Source organism: Trichomycterus rosablanca, chromosome 4, assembly GCF_030014385.1.
Source record: "Trichomycterus rosablanca isolate fTriRos1 chromosome 4, fTriRos1.hap1, whole genome shotgun sequence".
Lineage (NCBI taxonomy): Eukaryota > Metazoa > Chordata > Actinopteri > Siluriformes > Trichomycteridae > Trichomycterus > Trichomycterus rosablanca.
In genome coordinates this window covers 4159009-4179996 of record NC_085991.1, presented here as the reverse complement: position 1 = coordinate 4179996, position 20988 = coordinate 4159009, and the positions used below count along the sequence as shown (strand labels likewise).

General features: G+C 44.2%; 1 protein-coding gene across 2 annotated transcripts in view; it reads right to left on the bottom strand.

The window, feature by feature from the left end:
* dipk2aa (divergent protein kinase domain 2Aa) overlaps window positions 1-20988 on the bottom strand; it is a 43676-nt gene that overhangs the window by 21101 nt on the left and 1587 nt on the right. For both annotated transcript variants that reach the window (XR_010011502.1, XM_062993821.1), the window contains exon 2: window positions 12627-13501. Coding sequence is in view for 1 of the 2 variants with exons in the window: in XM_062993821.1 (XP_062849891.1) it covers window positions 12627-13280 (654 nt within the window). In the remaining variant the exon portion in view is untranslated. The remainder of the gene's footprint in view (window positions 1-12626; window positions 13502-20988) is intronic.

Below are 20988 nucleotides of genomic sequence, written 5' to 3'. Positions count from 1 at the left end.
GCAACCTGGCAGTGGTGGGGCTTGAACCAGCGACCTTTCGATTACTAGTCCAATACCTTTAAGCACTAGGCTACAACTGCCTCTTTCTGCCTTTTTGAATAAAATGGGAACAAATTCCCTCAGCTACCCTCCAAAATCTACTCTGAGATCCTCTGAAGCTTCAAAACACGTCCTGCGCCTCTCCGTCTGCGCCGGAGCCGTAATTACACACTTCCCACGGCTCTGAATGGAATGTGTACACAGTCTGGTGTTCAGGTACGACTGGTAAGGAGGGGGAGGGTGGGGCGCGGTTTTGGCAGACACCAGAGTGTCCGGTAAAACCAGCTCGACGGCTCCGAGCATTGAATTGCACCGGTTACAATACAGGACGGAGCTTCTTGCCAGGAAAAAAGGTCTAATACTGTCTAATAATTTAAATCTCAGCACTGCTATGTGTCCAACCAGGTTTGCTGTGTCTGAGGGAGGAACGGTCGGACAGGGTTCGTCAGAACCTGAACACCAGTGCTTTTTTTAATGCCCAATTTTGTTCGTTTTATTCATTTATTTATTTTAAACCAACAAATTAAAATTTTTTATTTTTATTTTTACAAATTAATTCTCATTTAAAATTTAAAATTTTTAGAATTTTTTAATTTAATTTTTATTTATTTATTTACTTATTTATTTATTTATATTAAACCAACCAATTAAATTGTTTTGATTATTATTATTATTATTTTTTTTTGGGGATTTTTTAAAATTAATTAATATTTTTTCAATTTGTTGGCTTTTTATTATTTAATTATTTAAATTTATTTATTTATTTATATATATAAAACCAACCAATTTTTTTTATTTTTTTGGATTCTTTTTTTACTTACTTAATTTTTATTAATTTTTTTAATTAAATTTTTTTTTTATTTAATATTTTATTTTTATTTTTTATTTTTTTAATACCTTAATACTTATTTTTAGACGTTTAATTTTGTAACCCACGCAATTTTCTCAAACGCCCAAATACCCAAATTTGTCCCCACCACTTTTTTTGTTTTACCCTGTGATTTTCCACCAACTTTTATAAGCCCTTTTAGGTTCGGAAACTATTTTAATTTCCCAGTTTTATTCCCACCCGCTTTCAAAATGCCTGATTTCTTCGGCACCTCTTTGTTTTGCGTCACGGCACTTTTATTATTATTTTTTTAAAACAACTGATACTGTTCTCATCATTTTTGTCAAATGGGTGAGCTCATGTGGGGTAATGGTAAGAGCCCTGATTGGTAGGGATTCGAATCCTGAGCTGGGCTCATGGTGTTACATGAACCCAGCAACTGTGGGGACACATGGGTGGGTTCATGTAACACCATGTAATTATAAGCCAAAAAGGTTCAAGAGAATGGCGGGTCGAGGCAGTTCCTCATCCTAACAGCGTTTGTACGGTCCTGCGCCTGTCTGCACATCCACCGAGCTTTGATCCGGCGACTTCTGTATTTTTTTCCCCTACCCGCGTGTACTCGAACCCTGAGCAACCGGAAACCCCGGCCATGTTAAACGCACCGTTAACACGCCCGGATCAGCGTAACCACGCGTTCTATTTCGATTACATATTCCCGAAACGGCTCCTCGTGCTCGCTCTTCATTTCCTTGTTTGGACCTGGTCGTTTTTGGGCAGGAAATGATATAAAGCGATCCAAGTTGTCCGAGTGCCCGGCGCGGCGGAATTTTGGCTCGGTTTCGATCTCTCGTTTCCAGGCGGGTCTGGATGGAGGCGCAGATTTACATCTTAAATATTGATTTGTTCCACTTTATTGAAATGTATTCACATAGTAAATATTGGTACGTTTTATCGATCCATTCTTATTAAAACTAGTGGTAGTTTATCATAAGATACACATCTATCAAGATGTGCCACCTATAGCCTAGTTTATAAGATATAAATCTACCAAGATGTGCTACTTATATTACGACCCCAAATCAGAAAAAGTTGGGACAGTATGGAAAATGCAAATAAAATAAAAACAGAGTTCCTTACATTTACTTTGACTTTTATTTGATGTCAGACAGGATGAACCTGAGATATTTCATGTTTTATCTTCTCAGCTTCATTTCATTTATTAATAAATCCAAAAAAGTTGGGACGGGGCAATTTAGGGCTAGTAATGAGGTGAAAAAACTAAATAATGATGTGATTCCAAACAGGTGATTGTGATCATGGTTTGATACAAAAGCAGCATCCAGGAAAGGCTGAGAGTCTCTGATGAGTAAAGATGATCAGAGGATCCAGTTTGTCCACAAATGTGTGAGAAAATGATTGAAATGTTTAAAAACAATGAACCTCAAAGAAAGATTGGAAGGGATTTGCATGTTCTCCCTCTACAGTGCAGAATATCATTAAACCATTCAAGGAATCAGGAGGAATTTCAGTGTGTAAAGGCCAAGGACGCAAGCTTAACCTGAACGCTCGTGACCTTCCATCCCTCAGACGGCGCCGCATCAAGAACCTCCACTCAACACTAGCTGATATAACCACATGGGTGAGGGATTAGTTTATCAAACCGTTATCAAGCTCTACAATACAGAGTTACTGCACAAATAACACTTAAAACTTTACTGTGCAAAACAGAAGCCTTATGGTAACCATGTCCAGAAGTGGCGTCGACTTCTCTGGGCTTGGAGGCATCTAGGATGGACCATCACACAGTGGAAACGTGTATTGTGCTAAGATGAATCAGCATTCCAGGTCTTTTTTGGGAAAAATTGACCCTCCAGACTGTTATCAGCAACAAGTCCAAAAGCCAAGATCTGTCATGGTATGGGGCGGTGTCAGTGCCCTTGGTAAAGGTCATTAACACTACTGTGATGCAGCATTAATGCAGAAAAGTACATTGAGATCTTAGAGCAACATGTGCTCCCTTCAAGACGTCATTTTTTCCAGGGACGTCCAGCATTTCTCAACAAGACGATGCAAAACCACCTGCTGCACACATTACAAAGAGGGTACGTGTACTGGACTGGCCTGCCAGCAGTCCTGACCATGGCTGGATTACTGACCGGGCCAGTGGGGCCAGCGCCCAGTGGCCCTTGAGGTCAGGGGGCCCCGGCCCAAAACATTTTGCGATGCCTATCAACATTTATGATACAATATATTTTTATTTCCGAGGGCCCTCCATTTTAAGGATCCTCTGACTATTAGGGACTTTGACCCCAGGGCCTCTTGGGGGCCCTAGCCATGCTTTTGGGGCCCCTAGCCATGCTTTTGGGCCCTAGCCATGCTTTTGGGCCCCTTATGAAAATGGATGAGGCGTTGTGGCACTGCTCTGACTTCGACTTCTGGCTATTAGGGGTCCTAGGAAAGACGGGGGCATATTTTTAGAGGGCCCTGGTTATGAGAGCCCCTGCCAGGGGGCCCTAGAGAAGAGCAGGGCATACCATTAGAGGGCCCTTGATCACGAGGGCCCCTGCTATGGGGCCCTTGACTTCCATAGAAGTCGTTTACCATGGCTCCTTGACTTTCTAGGGACCTACAAATTGCCTACAAATTATGTAGTTGGTTTTGCCCTGGGCAACTCTTTGCCCAGGGGCCCAGACTATCCTTAATTCGTCCTTGGTCCTGACCTGTCCCCAATAGAGAATGTGTGGAGAATTTTGAATCGAAAAATGTGACCCCGACGACCCCGTATTGTTGCACATCTTAAGACGTGTTTGCAGTAAGAATAATCAGGTATTTTAGATGCTTATTTGACATTTATCTTTTTTTATTATTTTTCTTTAAAAACGTCCTGGACCGACGCGGCGAGGAAAGTCATTGCGTTTTGCTGCCGCTTAAAATGTCAAAAACGCAAATGGGGTGCAAAATGAGTCCAGTAAAAAGGCTTAGCAGAGACGGTTCCAGTTCAGAGCTTCCAAAAACCGTCGGTGTGCAGAGCAGATAAAAAGTTACAGCCCGAGTGCAGAGAGCTGAGGGGGGTGTGAGGGGTATAAAATGCCATTGAAGGTCCTGGTGAAGGACAATAAACGGGAGCGGGTTAGCATTTAGGCAGCTGTAATAGAAGCTTGTTTGAGATCCTCCAGCCTCCGCTCATCTGGGAAGGCACTGGTGAAGATTCCGGACCATGTCTGTGGGGATTTCAGTATAAAAGAAGCACTTTCATAATATGAGGGGGATTAAATGGGATTTGATGTCCTGGTGAAGGACAATAGAAGGGAGCAGGTTTGCATATAGGCAGCTGTAGCAGAAGCTTGCTGGAGAATTTTTTTTACAGCTTTAACAGCCTCCACTCATCTGGGAAGGCATTCGTGAAGATTTTGGACCTTGTCTGTGGGGATTTCAGTATAAAAGAAGCATTTTAATCACGTGGGGGGTATAAAATGCCATTTAAGGTCCTGGTGATGGACAGTAGAAGAGATTGGGTTTGAGATCTCATCATAAGAACATTCTTTTACAGCTTTAACAGCCTCCACTCATCTGGGAAGGCATTCGTGAAAATTCTGGACCTTGTCTGTGGGGATTTCAGTATAAAAAAAGCATTTTTATAATGTCAGAAGGAATTTTTTGGACCTGGATTTGTGTGAAGATACAGACACACTGGAACAGGAAACGTCCTTATGAACTGCTCACCTGCTAACAAGGGGCGTCTACATACTTTTGGTCATTATACAGTTTTGTAGGCTCAATTCAGAACGTTACTGCTGAATGTTGGCCGACCTACGTCCCTAGCAGGACTAGTAATCGGAAAGGTCACTGGTTCAAGTCCCAGATCTGCCAGCTTGGCACTGTTGGGCCCTTGAGCAAGGCCCTTAACCCTTTAATTGCTAGCAAAATATACAGTCTTAATTGTAAGTCGCTTTGGATAAAGGCGTCTGCTAAATCCTGAAACTGAAAATGTAAATGGTTCAAACCTCAGGAGAGACATAAAGCCACGTTGGGCCCCTGAATGAGGCCCTTCAACAAGCCTTTTGTGTGCATGTTGCTTTGATCAAAGCAACACAAACTCTTCCAGAGTTAACACGCCTGGATTAGCGTAACCACATGTTATATTTTAATTTGGGCCCTTGAATGAGGCCCTCATCCGGCAGCTCCACACTTTCGCTTGAATTCTGCCTCACTTTATTTACTTATTTGGATTTTAATGCCATGTTTAACACGTGTGTCATGTTATGGCAAGATAGGTATTATGTTTATTCTGTCTGCTTATTTTATCTTTATAATCTTTATAAGTTGGTACATTTTATACTGCCTCACTTTAAACCCAATTTCCAGCCAAACAAATATAAATCGATCATTTTTAGCAGAACTCGGAGTCCCGAAAGCCTTTTAGAGAATATCAGGGACCTGCGTGGTCGAACGCGTCTGCCAGGAAAGTGGCGGATGTTGTTACGAGCTGAGCTTGTGCACACTCTGGATTTCAACATCCATTAAGCTCGAGAGCTTCCCGCCACCGGCGCGCTCGAGGGTTCTCAGACCAGCTCAGAGTCTGTCAGCATCCGCTTAGCGCAAAAAAAAAAAAAAACACTCGGCCGACGAGCGAGTGAGCGCAGCCTTTAAAATCATCTTCCTGCCTTTAGAGGAGCACAAACACCGACACGAGCGTTCAGTCTCAGGACAAACATCAGCAGCTCACCGAGCGAACTGTTCACGTCCTGTTCTGGTAAAAAGAAAAGTGAATTTTAATGTTCATTTTTTTTTAGTACAGTCCTTTGCCGACCGGTTGGGTGCCCACAAGCACTACTGGCTGGGTCTGAGGGAGGAAAAAGTCGAACGGGTTTCTCATTGCTGCTGCGTGAGATCTTCTGGCTGATTGAGGCCGACTGTGTTACATGACAACGGTTTTCTGAAGTACACCCATATATAAACAGTGTATATTTATGATGGTCTGAAGGTTCGAAGTTCATGCATATTTTGTATCTACACAGACAGATACCTCCAGTTTATCAGAATCTTTTCACCTCTCCACCTTGCATGTACGCCATCAGCTCCCCTCAGTACAGGTAAAGCACAGTTACATTTTTGTTTATTTCCGGTAAATTTAGTGGTTTTATAGTTTTTAGGCGTGATTTTGTTTGTTTGGGTTTATTGCCATATCAGCAACGTATTGGCTATTTTATGGCAAGGACAGGTATTTGAACTGTAAAATATTACATGTTTATATCAATTGTTTTAAATTTAGACTTCCTAAAAAATTAACAATTTTAACTGGAGGAATCCTCTTAAACAGTACTTTTATATTCTCAACGCTGTAAAAAATGTCCGATATCGATTCATATAAACGCGAGATCAATCTTTTAAATACGCCCCTTTTTACGGTGTACACGGAAATCTGTTACCCCTTTAATTTCGCGTGACCAGCCACTGTTTTTTTGCGCAACAAGATCTGACCTGCACATCAGTTTAGCATGGCAGAAGCTCAAGTTATGCCTGGTTCACACTACACGATTTTTGCCCTGATTTTCGCTTGGCGACGGGTCAGCGCTAGGTTCGGGAGGAACTCGGTGTTCGCTCTGCGATCAAAACTCGGCTCTCAATCAATGTGAGAAACAGCGAGGGGAAACACAGGGGAGAAGAGTGTAAACAGGTGGTTCAGGGGCGTAATATAGGTTCTATCAGAATACATCAGCACACGAGTTTTACAGTATTTCTGACCTGATCGTTCTCTACAAAACAAAATATTTATTAACCTCCAACTCACTACAGAACGATCCATGCTGCTCGTGTTGCCAAATCCACTCAGATTCCTTTATTTTTCTCCTTTTTTCTACATCAGCGCACAAACTTTGATCTCTCTCTACTTGTTGATGTGCATGTTTGGACGTGGTATCATTAAACCTTTCATCACTTCTCATGTTTGTTTTCGTTTTGGAGACCAGAGAAGCTCGCCTGTGATTCCAGTTGGAGATAGATGGTGTAGTGTAAAACCCCCCATCGCCCATGAGTCGTGTAGTGTGAACTGTACAGCGACCCGGCAAATCAGAAAGTCGTGTAGTGTAAACTTGGCATAAGCTGTTCAACAGCCAGGTGTATGTTTACATTACATTTACAATGCTGTAGCGTGTCAGACATATAAAATAATAATACAAAATGAATGTTACTGTTTTGGATTAATTATTTATGTAAACAAAATACACAAATATTTTTAATAATGAGTGTTCTTTGTACAATTATCACATTCGTTCTCTGAACATCTTTACATATTTAAACAAAACTTGTTAATGTAACTCAAATACGCCTAAATGTGTTGAATCGAAATCGAATTGAAAATCGAATTGAAAATCGAATTGAAAATCGAATCGAATCGGGACCTTGTGAATCGAATCGATTCAGGAAATTAGTGGCGATACCCAGCCCTAGTTAGCACAGAATTGATAAACTGGTGCCTGCTCGCCAACCAGGAGGTGTCGGTGGGTGAGGGCAGTATGGCCTATTCGGCAACGGGTTATAATCGTCTGGTCTTGTCTATTTAAAGTCTCGATTGTGTGAAATACCGATGTTGGGAGTTATTTCATGTAGTTTATTTACTCTCTGCAGTAAACTTTGATTTGTGGGTAAGCATCATTTTTGGGAACGTATTTCCAAGCAATGTCTTGATTTTTTGCTTCCTTTGCAAGGCTGTCTGCTTTTTCGTTTCCTTCGATGCCACAGTGACCTGGAATCCAGCAGTAGAAGACGGAAAAACCTCGGCTGTAAAGTTCTTTGTCCATACTGAGCAGTTCTCTGATTATTGCGTGGTCTGTCTTCATGGATTCAAGAGCTTGTATGCAGGATTTTGAGTCTGAACAGATAACATATAGTTTATGGGGACTAATAGATATATGTCTGACAGCCAAGAGGAGTGCATGAGCCTCTGCCGTAAATATTGAAGCATGATGAAGGAGGCGGATACTGCTGCAGTGGCCATTGGTAAAAACGGCAGCACCCACATGGGTCTCTGTTTTTGATCCGTCCGTGAAAATAAATCTGTGTTTTGGGAAACGGAGTCTGGTTGTGTTGTATAAAGATAGTGTGTGGGTGCTGGAATGGATTCATCAAATTATATTATGTTATGGGAAAATTGGTGAGGTTCCACTGTACAGAGAGCTCATGCATCAACACTGACTCGAACCCGGCGTTCCAAAAACATGTTTTTCTGTTCTCTCGCGGTGGCGGCGGGTTTGTTTGGGCTCCAAGGCAACAGGCTGAAAAATAGCCGTGCTGAATTTCGCCCCGTCAGCACGCACACAGTGGTCTCCAATCCATTCTGGGAGTGTTTAGAAAGGTACCCGGGGCATTATGACATCATAAGCGAATAAGCGTCGGGTGAAGGATGCGCGGCGCGGCGTGTCGGTGTCCGCCGGACACGCTAATGCAGGCGCAAAGTCAAACCCGACAGCTTTTTTTTCCCAGGGTGCACGTGTTTCACCAGAGCTTAATCACAGCGCCGGGCCATGAGGAACGACTCGCGCTCCTGACCCGTTTCACAACAGGGAGGAACTAATGTGGGTCTCTTGCGTTTCCAAACCTGCTGTCTGTTCAGCGCTCACAGCGCTCTGCTAACACGCTGTTTTCCGTCTGCACGGTTAAAAATACCCCAACCACGGCCACATTAGCTGGGAACGAGCAGCATGGGGGCCCACGTGTTAAAGAAACAAAAAGGCAGGCGTGTTCCCGTATGTCAAAACCTGACAAGCAATGAACCTACAGGACCGGAGTCAAGGTGACAAACTGTTTGATTGCTTCCTTCACCTGGACAACCATCAGAATCTGGACAGTATAAGTGCTGCATGGATGTCAGCTGGGAGGTTTCAGGTGGATTATCAGACTTTTCACAGCCACCCGGAGGATGACAAATTATTTATAAAAGATTTATAAAACACGACAAACCACTGGCGTTCCTGTAGATCAGGGTTTTTCAAACGTTTTCCTAGGGCTGCCGTGATTGGTCGACCTAGTTGATGACACAAGTCGATGCATTGTTTTTAAAACTATGTTTATAAATGATCCTTTTTAATTTCTACAGTGTTTCCATTCATATAAGCGTTGATATGATTCCCTCAGCACTACTTGCTCCGTGCATGAGTCGTATTTGGTCCAGTCACTGGTTAAGCGCACTCTTAAAAAACGCCGTCTGCAGCCGTCAGAGGACGATTGTAGAACTTTCAAAGAAGAGATAATAGTTTTCCAAGACCCAAATCATCAAAAGTAGAGATGCATGAGTACCGATACTAGTATCGGGTATTAGCCCGATACCGCGCTCATTAACTTGTACTCGCACTCGCAAACGAGGCTCCGATACTAAACATCCGATACCTTGTGCCTAGTGCACGTTGCTGCATTAACGCAGGGATTTTCAACCTGGGGGGGGGGGGGGGAATGCTTTAGTTTTACTTCTAAAACTAAAGCAATTCATTTTTCACCCACGGGAGACAGATTGAATTATTCTCACTGACCACGCTCACACGCACGTTTAATGTTATTTAGTTCCGTTTGACAAAAAAATAAACCTTAAAATAGAGCTAACAGTGAAGATAACCGGTTACAAAAGCAGCGACCGCTGTTATAGGACGTGTTTGTGTTCAATACTCTGTTCAGTGTCGATACAAGTGATTCAGGAGTCGACTCATTTTAAGCTTCTTTTCTCAGTCATCTCTCCGTGTTTACTGTTATAATGAATGATGCGGTTGTAAATAAACACCAACTACTACAGAACATTCTGTGTGACTCGCTAACATTATAAAGTTCAGGCTTAATTATACTGGTTATTACCACAGAGCGGGAGCCGACTCAGAGTCGTTTACGATTTACCGAGGTGAACCATGAATGTACAGTATGTGCTGATAGAATCGGCTCAGATGGGATCGGACTGTATTATCCTTTTAAAGTAAATATTTCAATCAGCAGAATCGCATCGCATGTATGATGTGCACAAAGTTAATTACGTGCGTTTATTAATGAACGTTAACGTTAGCTTGTCAGAAGCTTTCTCAATGATGGCTGTGCGGTTTTTATTTTTTATTTTTTTTTTTTATACAATTAATGATGGCAACCCAAGCAACTGTTCCACTGCACTATTTTACACTAAAAACTACACTATTCCATAATGCTCCAGATTGCATCATTCTAAATAGGTATCGGTATCGGCGAGTACTAAAATACATGTACTTGTACTCGTACTCGTATGGGAAAAAATGGTATCGATGCATCCCTAATCAAAAGTTTGGGAATGAATGAAACTGGCACAAAACTAAAAGGTGGTTTGTACACTGTGCAAAGCTTTGATGGTACCACAGCAGCACTAGCACCATGTTTCACGTCTATATTGTTTCATTAAGCTTCTTAATCACAGAGATCTTGGAATACCGTATTGCTTAGGGAGTTTAGTTAGACTGCCGCACACTTTGCTGCATTGGGCTCAAAGTGCAAAAAGCTTCTCATGTGAAACACTCACCACTTTGTTTTACATCGCTTAGAATCTGAAGTGTTGAGTGAACGTGTAGGTTAGAATCTGTGCATGTCGATTTTGTGACCTGCAAAGTGACTAGGTTGCAGTGTTTTCACACCGACGCTATAATAAAGCGGTTTTCCAACAAGTGGAGCTGAGAAATATCTACAAATAATCACAAACTGTCTAAGAATGAAGACTAAAGCACAGCTCAGGCATGTTACGGACTGCTACAGCACAAGATGTCAAACCAGACGTGGACACGGTGGGTCGGTTTGAAAACCTGGTGATCTCTCTACATAGACACATTTTACGGCATCCTACACTCCCGAGAAGAGGAAATGACTAAATTCCTAGATCCATTAAAAAGCGCCTACTGAGGCGCCTTAATTCTGACTGATAATCTGACTGAATAACGAGATGCTTTCTTAGCGCTGAAGGCAATCCAGGGCTCTAGAGTGCGACTAATTTCTCAATGGTGCGACCAGCCGTTCGAGGGGAAAAATAAAGTCTCTGTGACTCCGGTGCAACAACAGACACACATTAGGCCCATATCTAATCATGTCTATATGTCTAAACCAATCAGAGATAGTGAAGGGCGGGACCAGCGTCATCAACGGTGGGCGTTACACAGAGAAAGTTAAGTGTAGTAATATCATGGCGGAGTGTGTAGATTATGTGTGAGCACCTGTGCTGCTGTTACAGATGTTGGTTTTTATGTAAAAACATCAATCAAATATCGGTGATGAGAAGACGTGACGTGTTCGTCTCAGTTGTTGTTTTCTTTAGTTTATTGACGTGAGAAGAGTTTTGCGCTTCGCTTTCACCGCGACTCTCAACGTAAATAACCGATTTGCTCAGCGCTCGACTCGAGAGATAAAACATCATTAAAGTTCCACGATACAAACAAACATCTGTGTGAAATAACCATCAAACCCAGTCTAACAGCTCCACATGTATCTGTGTTTACCTGGATTTACTTCACGTGTGGTGTTTATATTTCACGTTAAGCGTTGTTCGTTCTGTCCGGGTCACTTTTACCACGTCATATCACACAGTTCATCTTTTCTTTAAGGCACTTTAAAAATATCAGCGTATGTATGTCATGTACGTATATCAATGTACTGTATATGTATGTCAATAATATGCGTCTCGTTACTGCATTAACCATATGTAATATACTTATCATTAAATGAGATGTTTTCAGTTTGAAGCCCTTAAAACACTTGCACTTTTAATTTAGATTTTCTTTTTATTGCATTTATCTTGAGTTTAAATTTCAGCTCAGTGAAGCACTTTAAGCACCAACACTTTTTCAGTAAGTTACCTTTCTTGTAGAACTGTGCTTTAAATAAAGCACTTTATGTTGACCAGATTGTTAGTTAATCATTCACAAGGCAATATTGCCTATATGAACAGCGATTAAAAAAAAAAAGTGAACCTGTAAAACTGAGGTGTTAAATGTGATGTGGTCGAAAATTTGGGTGCACCTAACTTTTGTGCAAGTTAGTCTAGAGCCCTGCAATCCCAGCATTCAGTGCAGCACAAACAATACAAACATGGCAGACAAATGCAGAGCAACCAACAGAGTTCTTTACAAATGTAAATACATTCTCATTGTTTAACCGTTTTCGGTACACGGAGGGAGACGTTAGCTGGTGTGCTAGCGGGTTGCGCCGCCTCGGCCCGTCGGTTTGAACGCCCGTAAGCTAAAACTGCGGTGACGTAATCGCTGTCTAAGCAGTGCGTCTCAATAATCTGCGTTAATTACAATCCTCTCTACTGAGGCAGCTGCCCAGGCAGGCAGTAGGCAGCAAGGCAGCTCACTAGGTTTTCACCCCCCTGCTTTAGGATCACAGGGCAGGAAGGCTAGTTTGTACAAATCTCATTGAACATATCCCGAATACTGGATTTGTAGGTGATCTAAGCTTGGACCGGACACCGGCCGGCCGCTCTAAGACGACTCGGGGTCACTGAGCGGAGAAATTGGAATGGATTTCCTAATTCCAGAGCAAACAGGAGCGCCGAGGGGTAACGCCACGGGTTTAAATGAGAACAGAAAAGCAAATAAAAAAGCAGAAGGATCGAGCTTTTTCTAATCTGAGCTCAGGAGATCCTGGAGGTGTTGAGATAAAGGGAATGATCAAAGCCAGATGACCTGCTTGACCGCCAGAGGAGACTGAAGCCCCGATTACCTGAAATAAAAACACTGTAAAACAGGACACAGTTCTGACGTACCTGCAGGACCAGCGGCTCGGGGTTGAACGCCAGCGTCATCAGTAGCTGCATCCTCTCAGTGTCCTTCAGATTCTTCAACAGGAAGCTTCCGGAGTCCTTGGTTTCGGCGTACCTCCTGACCACCCTGTCCAGGAGTCTCTGGGAGGGGCAGTGCACCAAGTCCGACCAGCCCTCCACCACCTCGGGGGTCAGCAGTCTGACGTCGCCGTTGATCCGGGCGAACTCGGTCTTGTACATGGACTGCACCAGGTCGCAGCGAGCCTTCCCCGTCGACCTCTTGCAGATCTTCTGGTCGATCTCCGCCAGCTCCTGGTTGGAGCCCAGGCGCTTCAGGACCACGCGGCGCGTCCCCTCCCTGGGCTCGCCGTACTGCGCGAAGTAGACGTTCTTCACGTTGAAGAAGTCCAGGAAGCGCAGACGCCCCCACGTCTCGAAGGTCACCTGGCCGTTCATGAACTTGCGACACCAGCTGGTGCCGAAGCAGGCCGGGCACTTGTTGAGGCCGACGAAGCGGCGGTCGGCCAGCTCGTTCCTCTGGAAGGAGGCCAACAGGTTGTGTGTGTTCATCAGCAGGACCACGAAGAGCGCCGCTACCAGGAGGAACTTGCCGCACCGGTAGACGCGGGCGAGCTTTAAAGAAAGCAGACGCAACATGCTGAGCGACAGTGGCACGAGGAGAGTGGGCGCTGATCGGTCTTCCTCAATGCCACCGTCCCGGCCCTAGAAGCACCAGCAGGGGCAATCGTCACCTACGTCCGTCCATGCTGACAGGGTCTTTGGTTCAAGTCCTCAGGCTCAAAATCCTCTGTCCCCATGTTCTTCAGGAATAAAAAGGAAGTTCAGCTTTGGGAATCATCTGGAAGAGTCTCGTTCACCTTGAGGAAACAAACAAAACTTGATTTAGGCTTAAAATTCATTATTCAAGAATTATTTATTTATTTATTAGGATTATAACGAGTCATGTTTTACACTTTGGTTACATTCATAACAGGACAGGTAGTAACTGGTTACCCCAGATTCCTCAGGTCAAGTTTAATGACAATTTTGTGTCTCCAATTGGACTTTTGGAGGAAACTGAAGCTCCTTGTGGAAACCTACACAGACATGGGGAGAACATGCAAACTCCACACAGAAAGGACCCAGACCGCTCCACCTGGGAATCAAACACAGGACCTTCTTGCTGTGAGGAGACAGTGCTACCCACAGAGCCACCTTGGCGCCCTCGTTTGGAAGAATCGGATAACGTAACGCAAACGAACGCAAAAAAAATCTACCTCACCAGGCTTATGTATTCGTTGTTAGTTGACCAGGACTAGAGGTCGACCACATTCGGTCAGTAATGACAGAGGTCAGTGTCTATCAGGTAAGCCTTTGAGACGAGGTGAACCAAATTATTCTCCCAATCTAGTCATATCCAGTTACCTTTCTGACCGAGGAGAGCCGTGACTAACAAGCGCCCCCTCTGACACGTGTGCAGTACTTGTTCATACAGGGCTCAGTCTCACACATGGAGAGTCACGCGCTTATCTCAATTCTCCCTTGTCTCTGATACAGGCGCCATTGAGCTCGATCAGCCAGCAGAGGCCGTGATCAGCAGAGGCCGCGTCAATTATTAAAAAGGAAAACTGTCCGGCAACCAACCCTGATGGACGAGTTGCTCATCGTCTGTGTAGGCGCCCAGCCTGCTGGTAGCGAAGCTGAGATTTGAACCCACAAGTTCAAGATGTCAGCTCTGATGTGCTAGGGTTGAGCGCCCCAGAAATGCAGTCCAGCAACGCTGGGCTGTAGCACTTCAGTGCTATCTGAAGTTTAAAATTAGATTAGATTGTGAAAATGGAAATATTTCAGCTTTTTAAAAAAAAACAGAGAACGTTAGCACTTTAAGCTAACACAATAACTATTTATTTATTTATTTATTAGGATTCAACGTCATGTTTTACACACTTGGGTTACATTCATGACAGGACAGGTGGTTACTGGTTACACAAGATTCATCAGTTTAAGTCTTTAATGTCAAACACAGTCATGGACAATTTTGCATCTCTAATTCACCTCACTTGCACGTCTTTGGACTGTGAGAGGAAACCGGAGCACCCGGAGGAAACCCACACAGACATGGGGAGAACATGCAAACTCCAAACAGGAAGGACCCGGACCATTCCATCTAGGAATCAAACCCAGGAGCTCCTCGCTCTGAGGCGACAGTGCTACTAAGTAGGAGGAATAGAATTCCTTTCACATTCACAAATGTAATTCACGGGCGTGGCCGGAACATCTGAACTCGTGCACGTCCCGTCTAAGTGTATGCGAACCCAAATCAAACAGATCAGACAAGTCCAGACGAAACTCGGGCTCCGGATTTTCCACAATTAAAAGTTTGTTTCTGAAGAAAGTTGAAACCTTTACAACAGACTCGAGACGAGACACGATAACGACGTTCTGTTATTTAACGCGGTAAAAGCGTTCGGCTGAGTGAAGCCGTACGGAGATCTCTCACTCGCGCAATCCTTCAATATTAAATTTAATTGCAGACGGTAATTGGGGAGATAACAGGAAACACAAAGGATGTTGGGACGTGTGCCGTGAGCGCACCGATAAGGACGGACGGCGGCGGACGCGTCTTGTCTCCGTCCTTCCGTGACGAGGAACTTTAATTACTTAAAATGCAAACGCTTTTAGGCTTTTGTCCTCCGTTCCCAACCGTTAGCGGGAACAGCAGAGCGGCCGCACGTATCTACAGACGCGTCCCGGCTCCGGTTAAATGAGGTGCTTTCTAATCGCTTTATACCACCAGGAGTCATGAATTACCTCACCGAGCTTCTGCTTCCTGTCACAAGGACTCACACACTTCAGGATGACCAGCTTTATGGCAGAGGGCAGCTGGATTTTATCCACAATTGGTCAGTTTTAAGCGCCACTCCCTGTTGTAAAAAACTGCTTCTTTATGTAATGCTGCCACCACCATATTTCACAGTTTTTATTGGTGCTTTATTGGATTTACAATCAAAAAGACAGCCAATAAACTACAAAGCCGCTCATAAAAACTGCCACTGTGTCTCTGACTAAGTGCAGGAGGGTGATCTGACCTAGGTAATATGGCTGTAGTTTCAGGTTTTCTTTTATTTTAATATTTATTTTTGCATTTTCTCCCTTTTCTCCCATTTCAGTCATTGCCAATTAGTCTTCCACTGCTGGGGACCCCTGATTGCGTTCAAGGAGGGTATATTCGCCTGCTCCACGCCCCCTCCGACACGTGCAGTCCCTCGACACCGTCTTTATCGCCCGTGCCTCGGTGAATGAGACTCATCCACGAGTCTTATCCACCTCTGTCTGTTAACCAGCGCTGGGCGCCTAGCTTCAGGTTTTCTCCACTGCTTCTCCTTTGATGGAGCAAACCGAGCCATTAGGTCGGTTTAGTGCTTTAGATTTGGGAGGGCTGTTTAGTGGACAACGCATGGCGTAACGACAGACCTTACAAAGAGATGCTTCCCAAATTAGTTCAGGAATACTCCTTCAAGATGCTTTAGATGGCAGAGATAAAAACCCTGCTTTATTGGATTTACAGTCAAGTTAACAGTTAATAAACTACAAGTACACTCATCGGAACAGCCACTGTGTCCCTGACTAAGTGCAGGGTGTGGCCTGACCTAGGTAGTGTTGCTGTAGTTTCAGATTTTCTCTACCTGATTCTCTGCTGATGGAGCAAACTGAGCCATTAGGTCTGTTTAGTGTTTTAGATCTGGGAAAGCTGCTCAGAAGACCTTATTTCGTATGTTTAGCAAACAGTGTATAGCGTAACGACAGACCTCAAAAAGAGATGCTTCCCACATTAGTTTGGGAACACTCCTTCAAAGTGCTTCAGATGGCAGAGATAAAAACCCTGCTTTATTGGATTTAAACTACAAGTACACTCATCGGAACAGCCACTGTGTCCCTGACTAAATGCAGGGTGTGGCCTGACCTAGGTAGTGTGGCTGCAGTTTTAAGTTTCTCTACTGCTTCACCGCTGATGGAGCAAACTAAGCTACGAGGTCTGTTTAGTGCTTCAGACGGTGTCTTAGATATGGGAAGGCTGCTCTGACTTCATTTCGTATGTCTAGCGGACAGTGTATGGCGTAACGACAGACCTCACAAAGAGATGCTTCGCACATTAGTTCAGGAATACTCCTTTAAGGTGCTTTAGATGGCAGACAGAAAAAAATCCTGCTTTATTGGATTTACAGTCAAGTTAACAGTTAATAAACTACAAGTACACTCATCGGAACAGCCACTGTGTCCCTGACTAAGTGCAGGGTGTGGCCTGACCTAGGTAGTGTGGCTGTAGTTTCAGGTTTTCTCTACCTGATTCTCCGCTGATGGAGCAAACTGAGCCATTAGGTCTGTTTAGTTCTTTAGATTTGGGAGGGCTGCACAGAAGACCTTATTTCGTACGTTTAGTGGACAGTGCATGGCGTAACGACAGACCTCACAAAGAGATGCTTCCCACATTAGTTAAAAAATACTCCTTCAAGGTGCTTCAGATGGCAGAGATAAAAAACCTGCTTTACTGGATTTACAGTCAAGTTAACAGTTAATAAACTACAAGTACACTAATCAGAACAGCCACTGTGTCCCTGACTAAGTGCAGGAGGTGGTCTGACCTATGTAGTTTGGCTGTAGTTTCAGGTTTTCTCTACCTGATTCTCCTCTGAGGGAGCAAACTTAGCCATTAGGCCTCAGACGGTGCCTTAGGTCTGGGAAGGCTGCTTGGAAGACGTCATTTCTTATGTCTAGCGGACAGTGCATGGCGTAACGACAGACCTCACAAAGAGATGCTTCCCACATTAGTTCAGGAATACTCCTTTAAGGTGCTTCAGACGGCAGAGAAAAAAAACAGGGGTGTACGCCAGGTCTGTGGTGTACAAAGGAGTCTGGCCGGCAGACAACAAACCAGATGAAAACCGGGTGCCGACACCCTCTTAAAGCAGCACCAGGCTCCGGAAGTTTCAGGTGGCACGACGCAGTGCTGCAAAAGTTCCTGCCCAATCTGTCAAACCCCCTCTGTGTAGAAATCCCAAGAGAGATGAAATTCAGCAGGGAAGAGAAGCGCCAGCATTAGCGCAGCCGAGCCTTTAACTGGCCGAACGGCACCGTCGTGGTCGAGCACCGGGGCGGCAGTGAGGCCTGGAAATGAAAAACCGCAGCTGCTGCACTTATTGAGTGCCGGAGTCGATAATGTTTGATCACAGAAGCATAATGCTGGCCGTACAACAGACAGAGCCGAGTCTTCCCGCCGCCTGTGGTAATTAAACAGGCGTCAAGGAGAAGAACTACGCCCTGCTCCACAATACTAATGTCCACTATTGATGTTCGGTTAAAAACCCCGAAACGCTCAGCACACTTTCAGTGTCCATTTATTTTAGCCTTCACACTCTGAACTGAATTTTATTTATTTAAGTAATTATTTATTTATTAGGATTTTAACGTCATATTTTACACTTTGGTTCTATTCATGAAAGGACGGGTAATTACTGCTTACACAAGATTCATCAGTTCAAGTTTAATCTCAAACACGGTCATGGAGCTGCCGGAGGAAACCCACACAGACACGGGGAGAACATGCAAACTCCACACACCTGGGAATCGAACCAAGGACCTTACATTTACTTTTTTCGGTATTTAGCAGATGCTGTTATTCAAAATGACTCACTTACCGTGATAGCATATTTTCTAAGCAACTGAGGGTTAAGGGCCTTGCTCAAGGGCCCAACAGTGGCAACCTGGCAGTGGCGGGGCTTGAACCAGTGACCTTTTGATTAATAGCCCAGGACCTTCTTGCTGTGAGGCGACAGTGCTACCTACCGAGCCACCGTGTCGCCCCTCTTTTCTTCAGAAAAGTAACTTGTACGTACTGGAACTTGATGGGACTGGAACTTGGGGGCATATGATTTATCTCGCCTTCCTGACCATGAGCTTGTTGGACGTCCTATTTAAAAACCAGGGAGAGTAATATGGAAACTGTGCAGACCACTGATGCTCCTCCAAGCCAAACCTGTAAGACCGCGCTGGACACAGGGAAACAGCCTTCCCCAAACTGTTGTAACAACAGCTTTTAGGACTTATTTTAGACACACGGTAGCGATGGGTACGACTAAAACACCCAAACTTAATATTTTATATAAATATATATATATATTGTTTATGCATTTTCTCCCCTTTTTCTCCCTTTTTAGTTCGTCCAATTGCCCGATTGCGTTATGCTTCCTCTCCACCAATGCCGATCCCCGCTCTGATTGAGGAGGACGAAGCTAACCCACGCCCCCTCCGACACGTGGGCAGCAGCCGTATCCATCTTATCACCTACACTTTGACGAGTGCAGTGCAGCTCAGCGTTGTGTACGGAGAGACACACCCTGAGAGCAGCCTCTTTTCCCATCTCTGTGCAGGCGCCATCAATCAGTCAGCAGAGGTCGTATCGTTGGGCCGAGCTGAGACTTGATACGATGTATTCGAGATCCCAGCTCTGGTTCCAGCGTGTGTTTTTTACCGCTGCGCCACCTGAGCGGCATTCGGCCAGCGTTTCCAAACCTGACCTTGACTGTAAGCTTGATCCTACGTCATGATTTGCATAAGATGACAGAACGCCTTCCTGACGACGCCGGTAGCGCCGCGGGTCCTACAGGAGAACCTGCAGGGTTACCTGAAGGAAGCTACGATCTGCCTGCCAAATGAAGAAATGCAAATGCTGGGCACATTGCAAATGTGTGCATGCAGGTCAGTGCAGCTCGAGATTCAAGCAGTATTCACACCCTGTAGGGGCTCCTTTATACACAATATGGACAAAAGTATTGGGACGCCCCTTCTAACTATTGAATTTATGTGTTTCAGCCACAACGAATGCCAGCGGCTGCAATAAATCAAAAATATAAAGGAAATTCAATGCTTCCGACTTTGCGGCAACAGTTTACCAACACAAAAGGGACAGTGGTAGCCTAGTGGGTGGAGCTTTGGGCTACCAACCGGAAGATTGGCGGTTCAAATCCAGGCTCTGCCATGCAGCCACTGTTGGGTCCTTGAGCAAGACCCTTAACCCAGTCTGCTCCAGAGGCGCCGTACGATGGCTGACCCTGCGCTCTGACCCCAACTTCCAACACCAGCTGGGATATGTGAAGAAATAATTTCATCGTACTGTACACGTGTATATGTATATATGACAAATAAAGGATATCTTCTTATTCTTTAGGGAAGGTCCTTTCCTGTTCCAGCATTAAAGCAAGCTCTATAGACATGAAGAAAAGCTCGATTTTAAGAAACTCCAGTGTCCTGCACAGAGCCCTGACCTCCCAGCTTTGGAATGAACCGGAACATCAACTGAAGCTTTCTTAACCAACATCAGTGCCCAGCCATCAGCCATACAGATGCTCTTTTGACTGAATGGGCACAAATTCCCACAGACATGCTTTAAAGTCTTGTGAGAACCTTCTAAAATGAGTGGGTGTTCCTCTAGCTGAAAAGATCACACAGAGGTCACTCATTTGGTTTTAGATTTACATTTTTTGCATCTGGCACTGGCAGACACTTTCATCCAAAGTAAACAGTACACAGTCTAATTTATTTGTCATATATACATACAGAATTCTTTCTTCACGTGTCCCAGCTTGTTTGGAAGCTGGGCTCAGAGCACAGGGTCAGCCACTGTACCCAGACTGTAGGGACCTTGCTCAAGGGCCCAAGAGTCAGTGGCTGCCTGCCAGAGCTGGGATTTGAACTCTCAACCTTTCAGTTAATAGCTGAAAGCTCTGCCCACTAATTTGTGCATATATTTGATGGAAAAATTTACTCATTAAATAATATACATTCAGCACATATAACATTGGTCGGCCACTTTTCAACTTCTAAAAGTGCCTTTTTCGTACAGTCCACATAGTTTTGGATCTACATAAAGCCTGGTCAACTGTGGACACTGTCACCTACATACTAGCACTTCAAATTCATGCCAGACCTGTTTTTTTTCCTGGTTGTTGGACGACATCAAGACATCAGACCACCAGGGCCAATTTCAATTAACGTCCAAATGGTCGTGGCACCGCGGGTCGCCTAGAAATTGTCCCAAGTGGGCAAAATCTGTGGGCATTCGAAGTGGCTGAAGTTTATGGGTGAAGTCAACCTAGCCCTATTTAAGTGGACACACATGTTTTAAATCAATCACTACAAAGATTTAAAAAAACAGGCCATGCCGCACTGTGTAATGTGTTATTCTAGCTTTTAATGCAGAGTAATGAGTGCAGCCAAACTAGCCCTATTTATATGAACACAGATGTTTTAAATCAATCACTCAAAGAATTCAAAACCTGTAAATCATCTAAGCTGGGAACAAATGTTA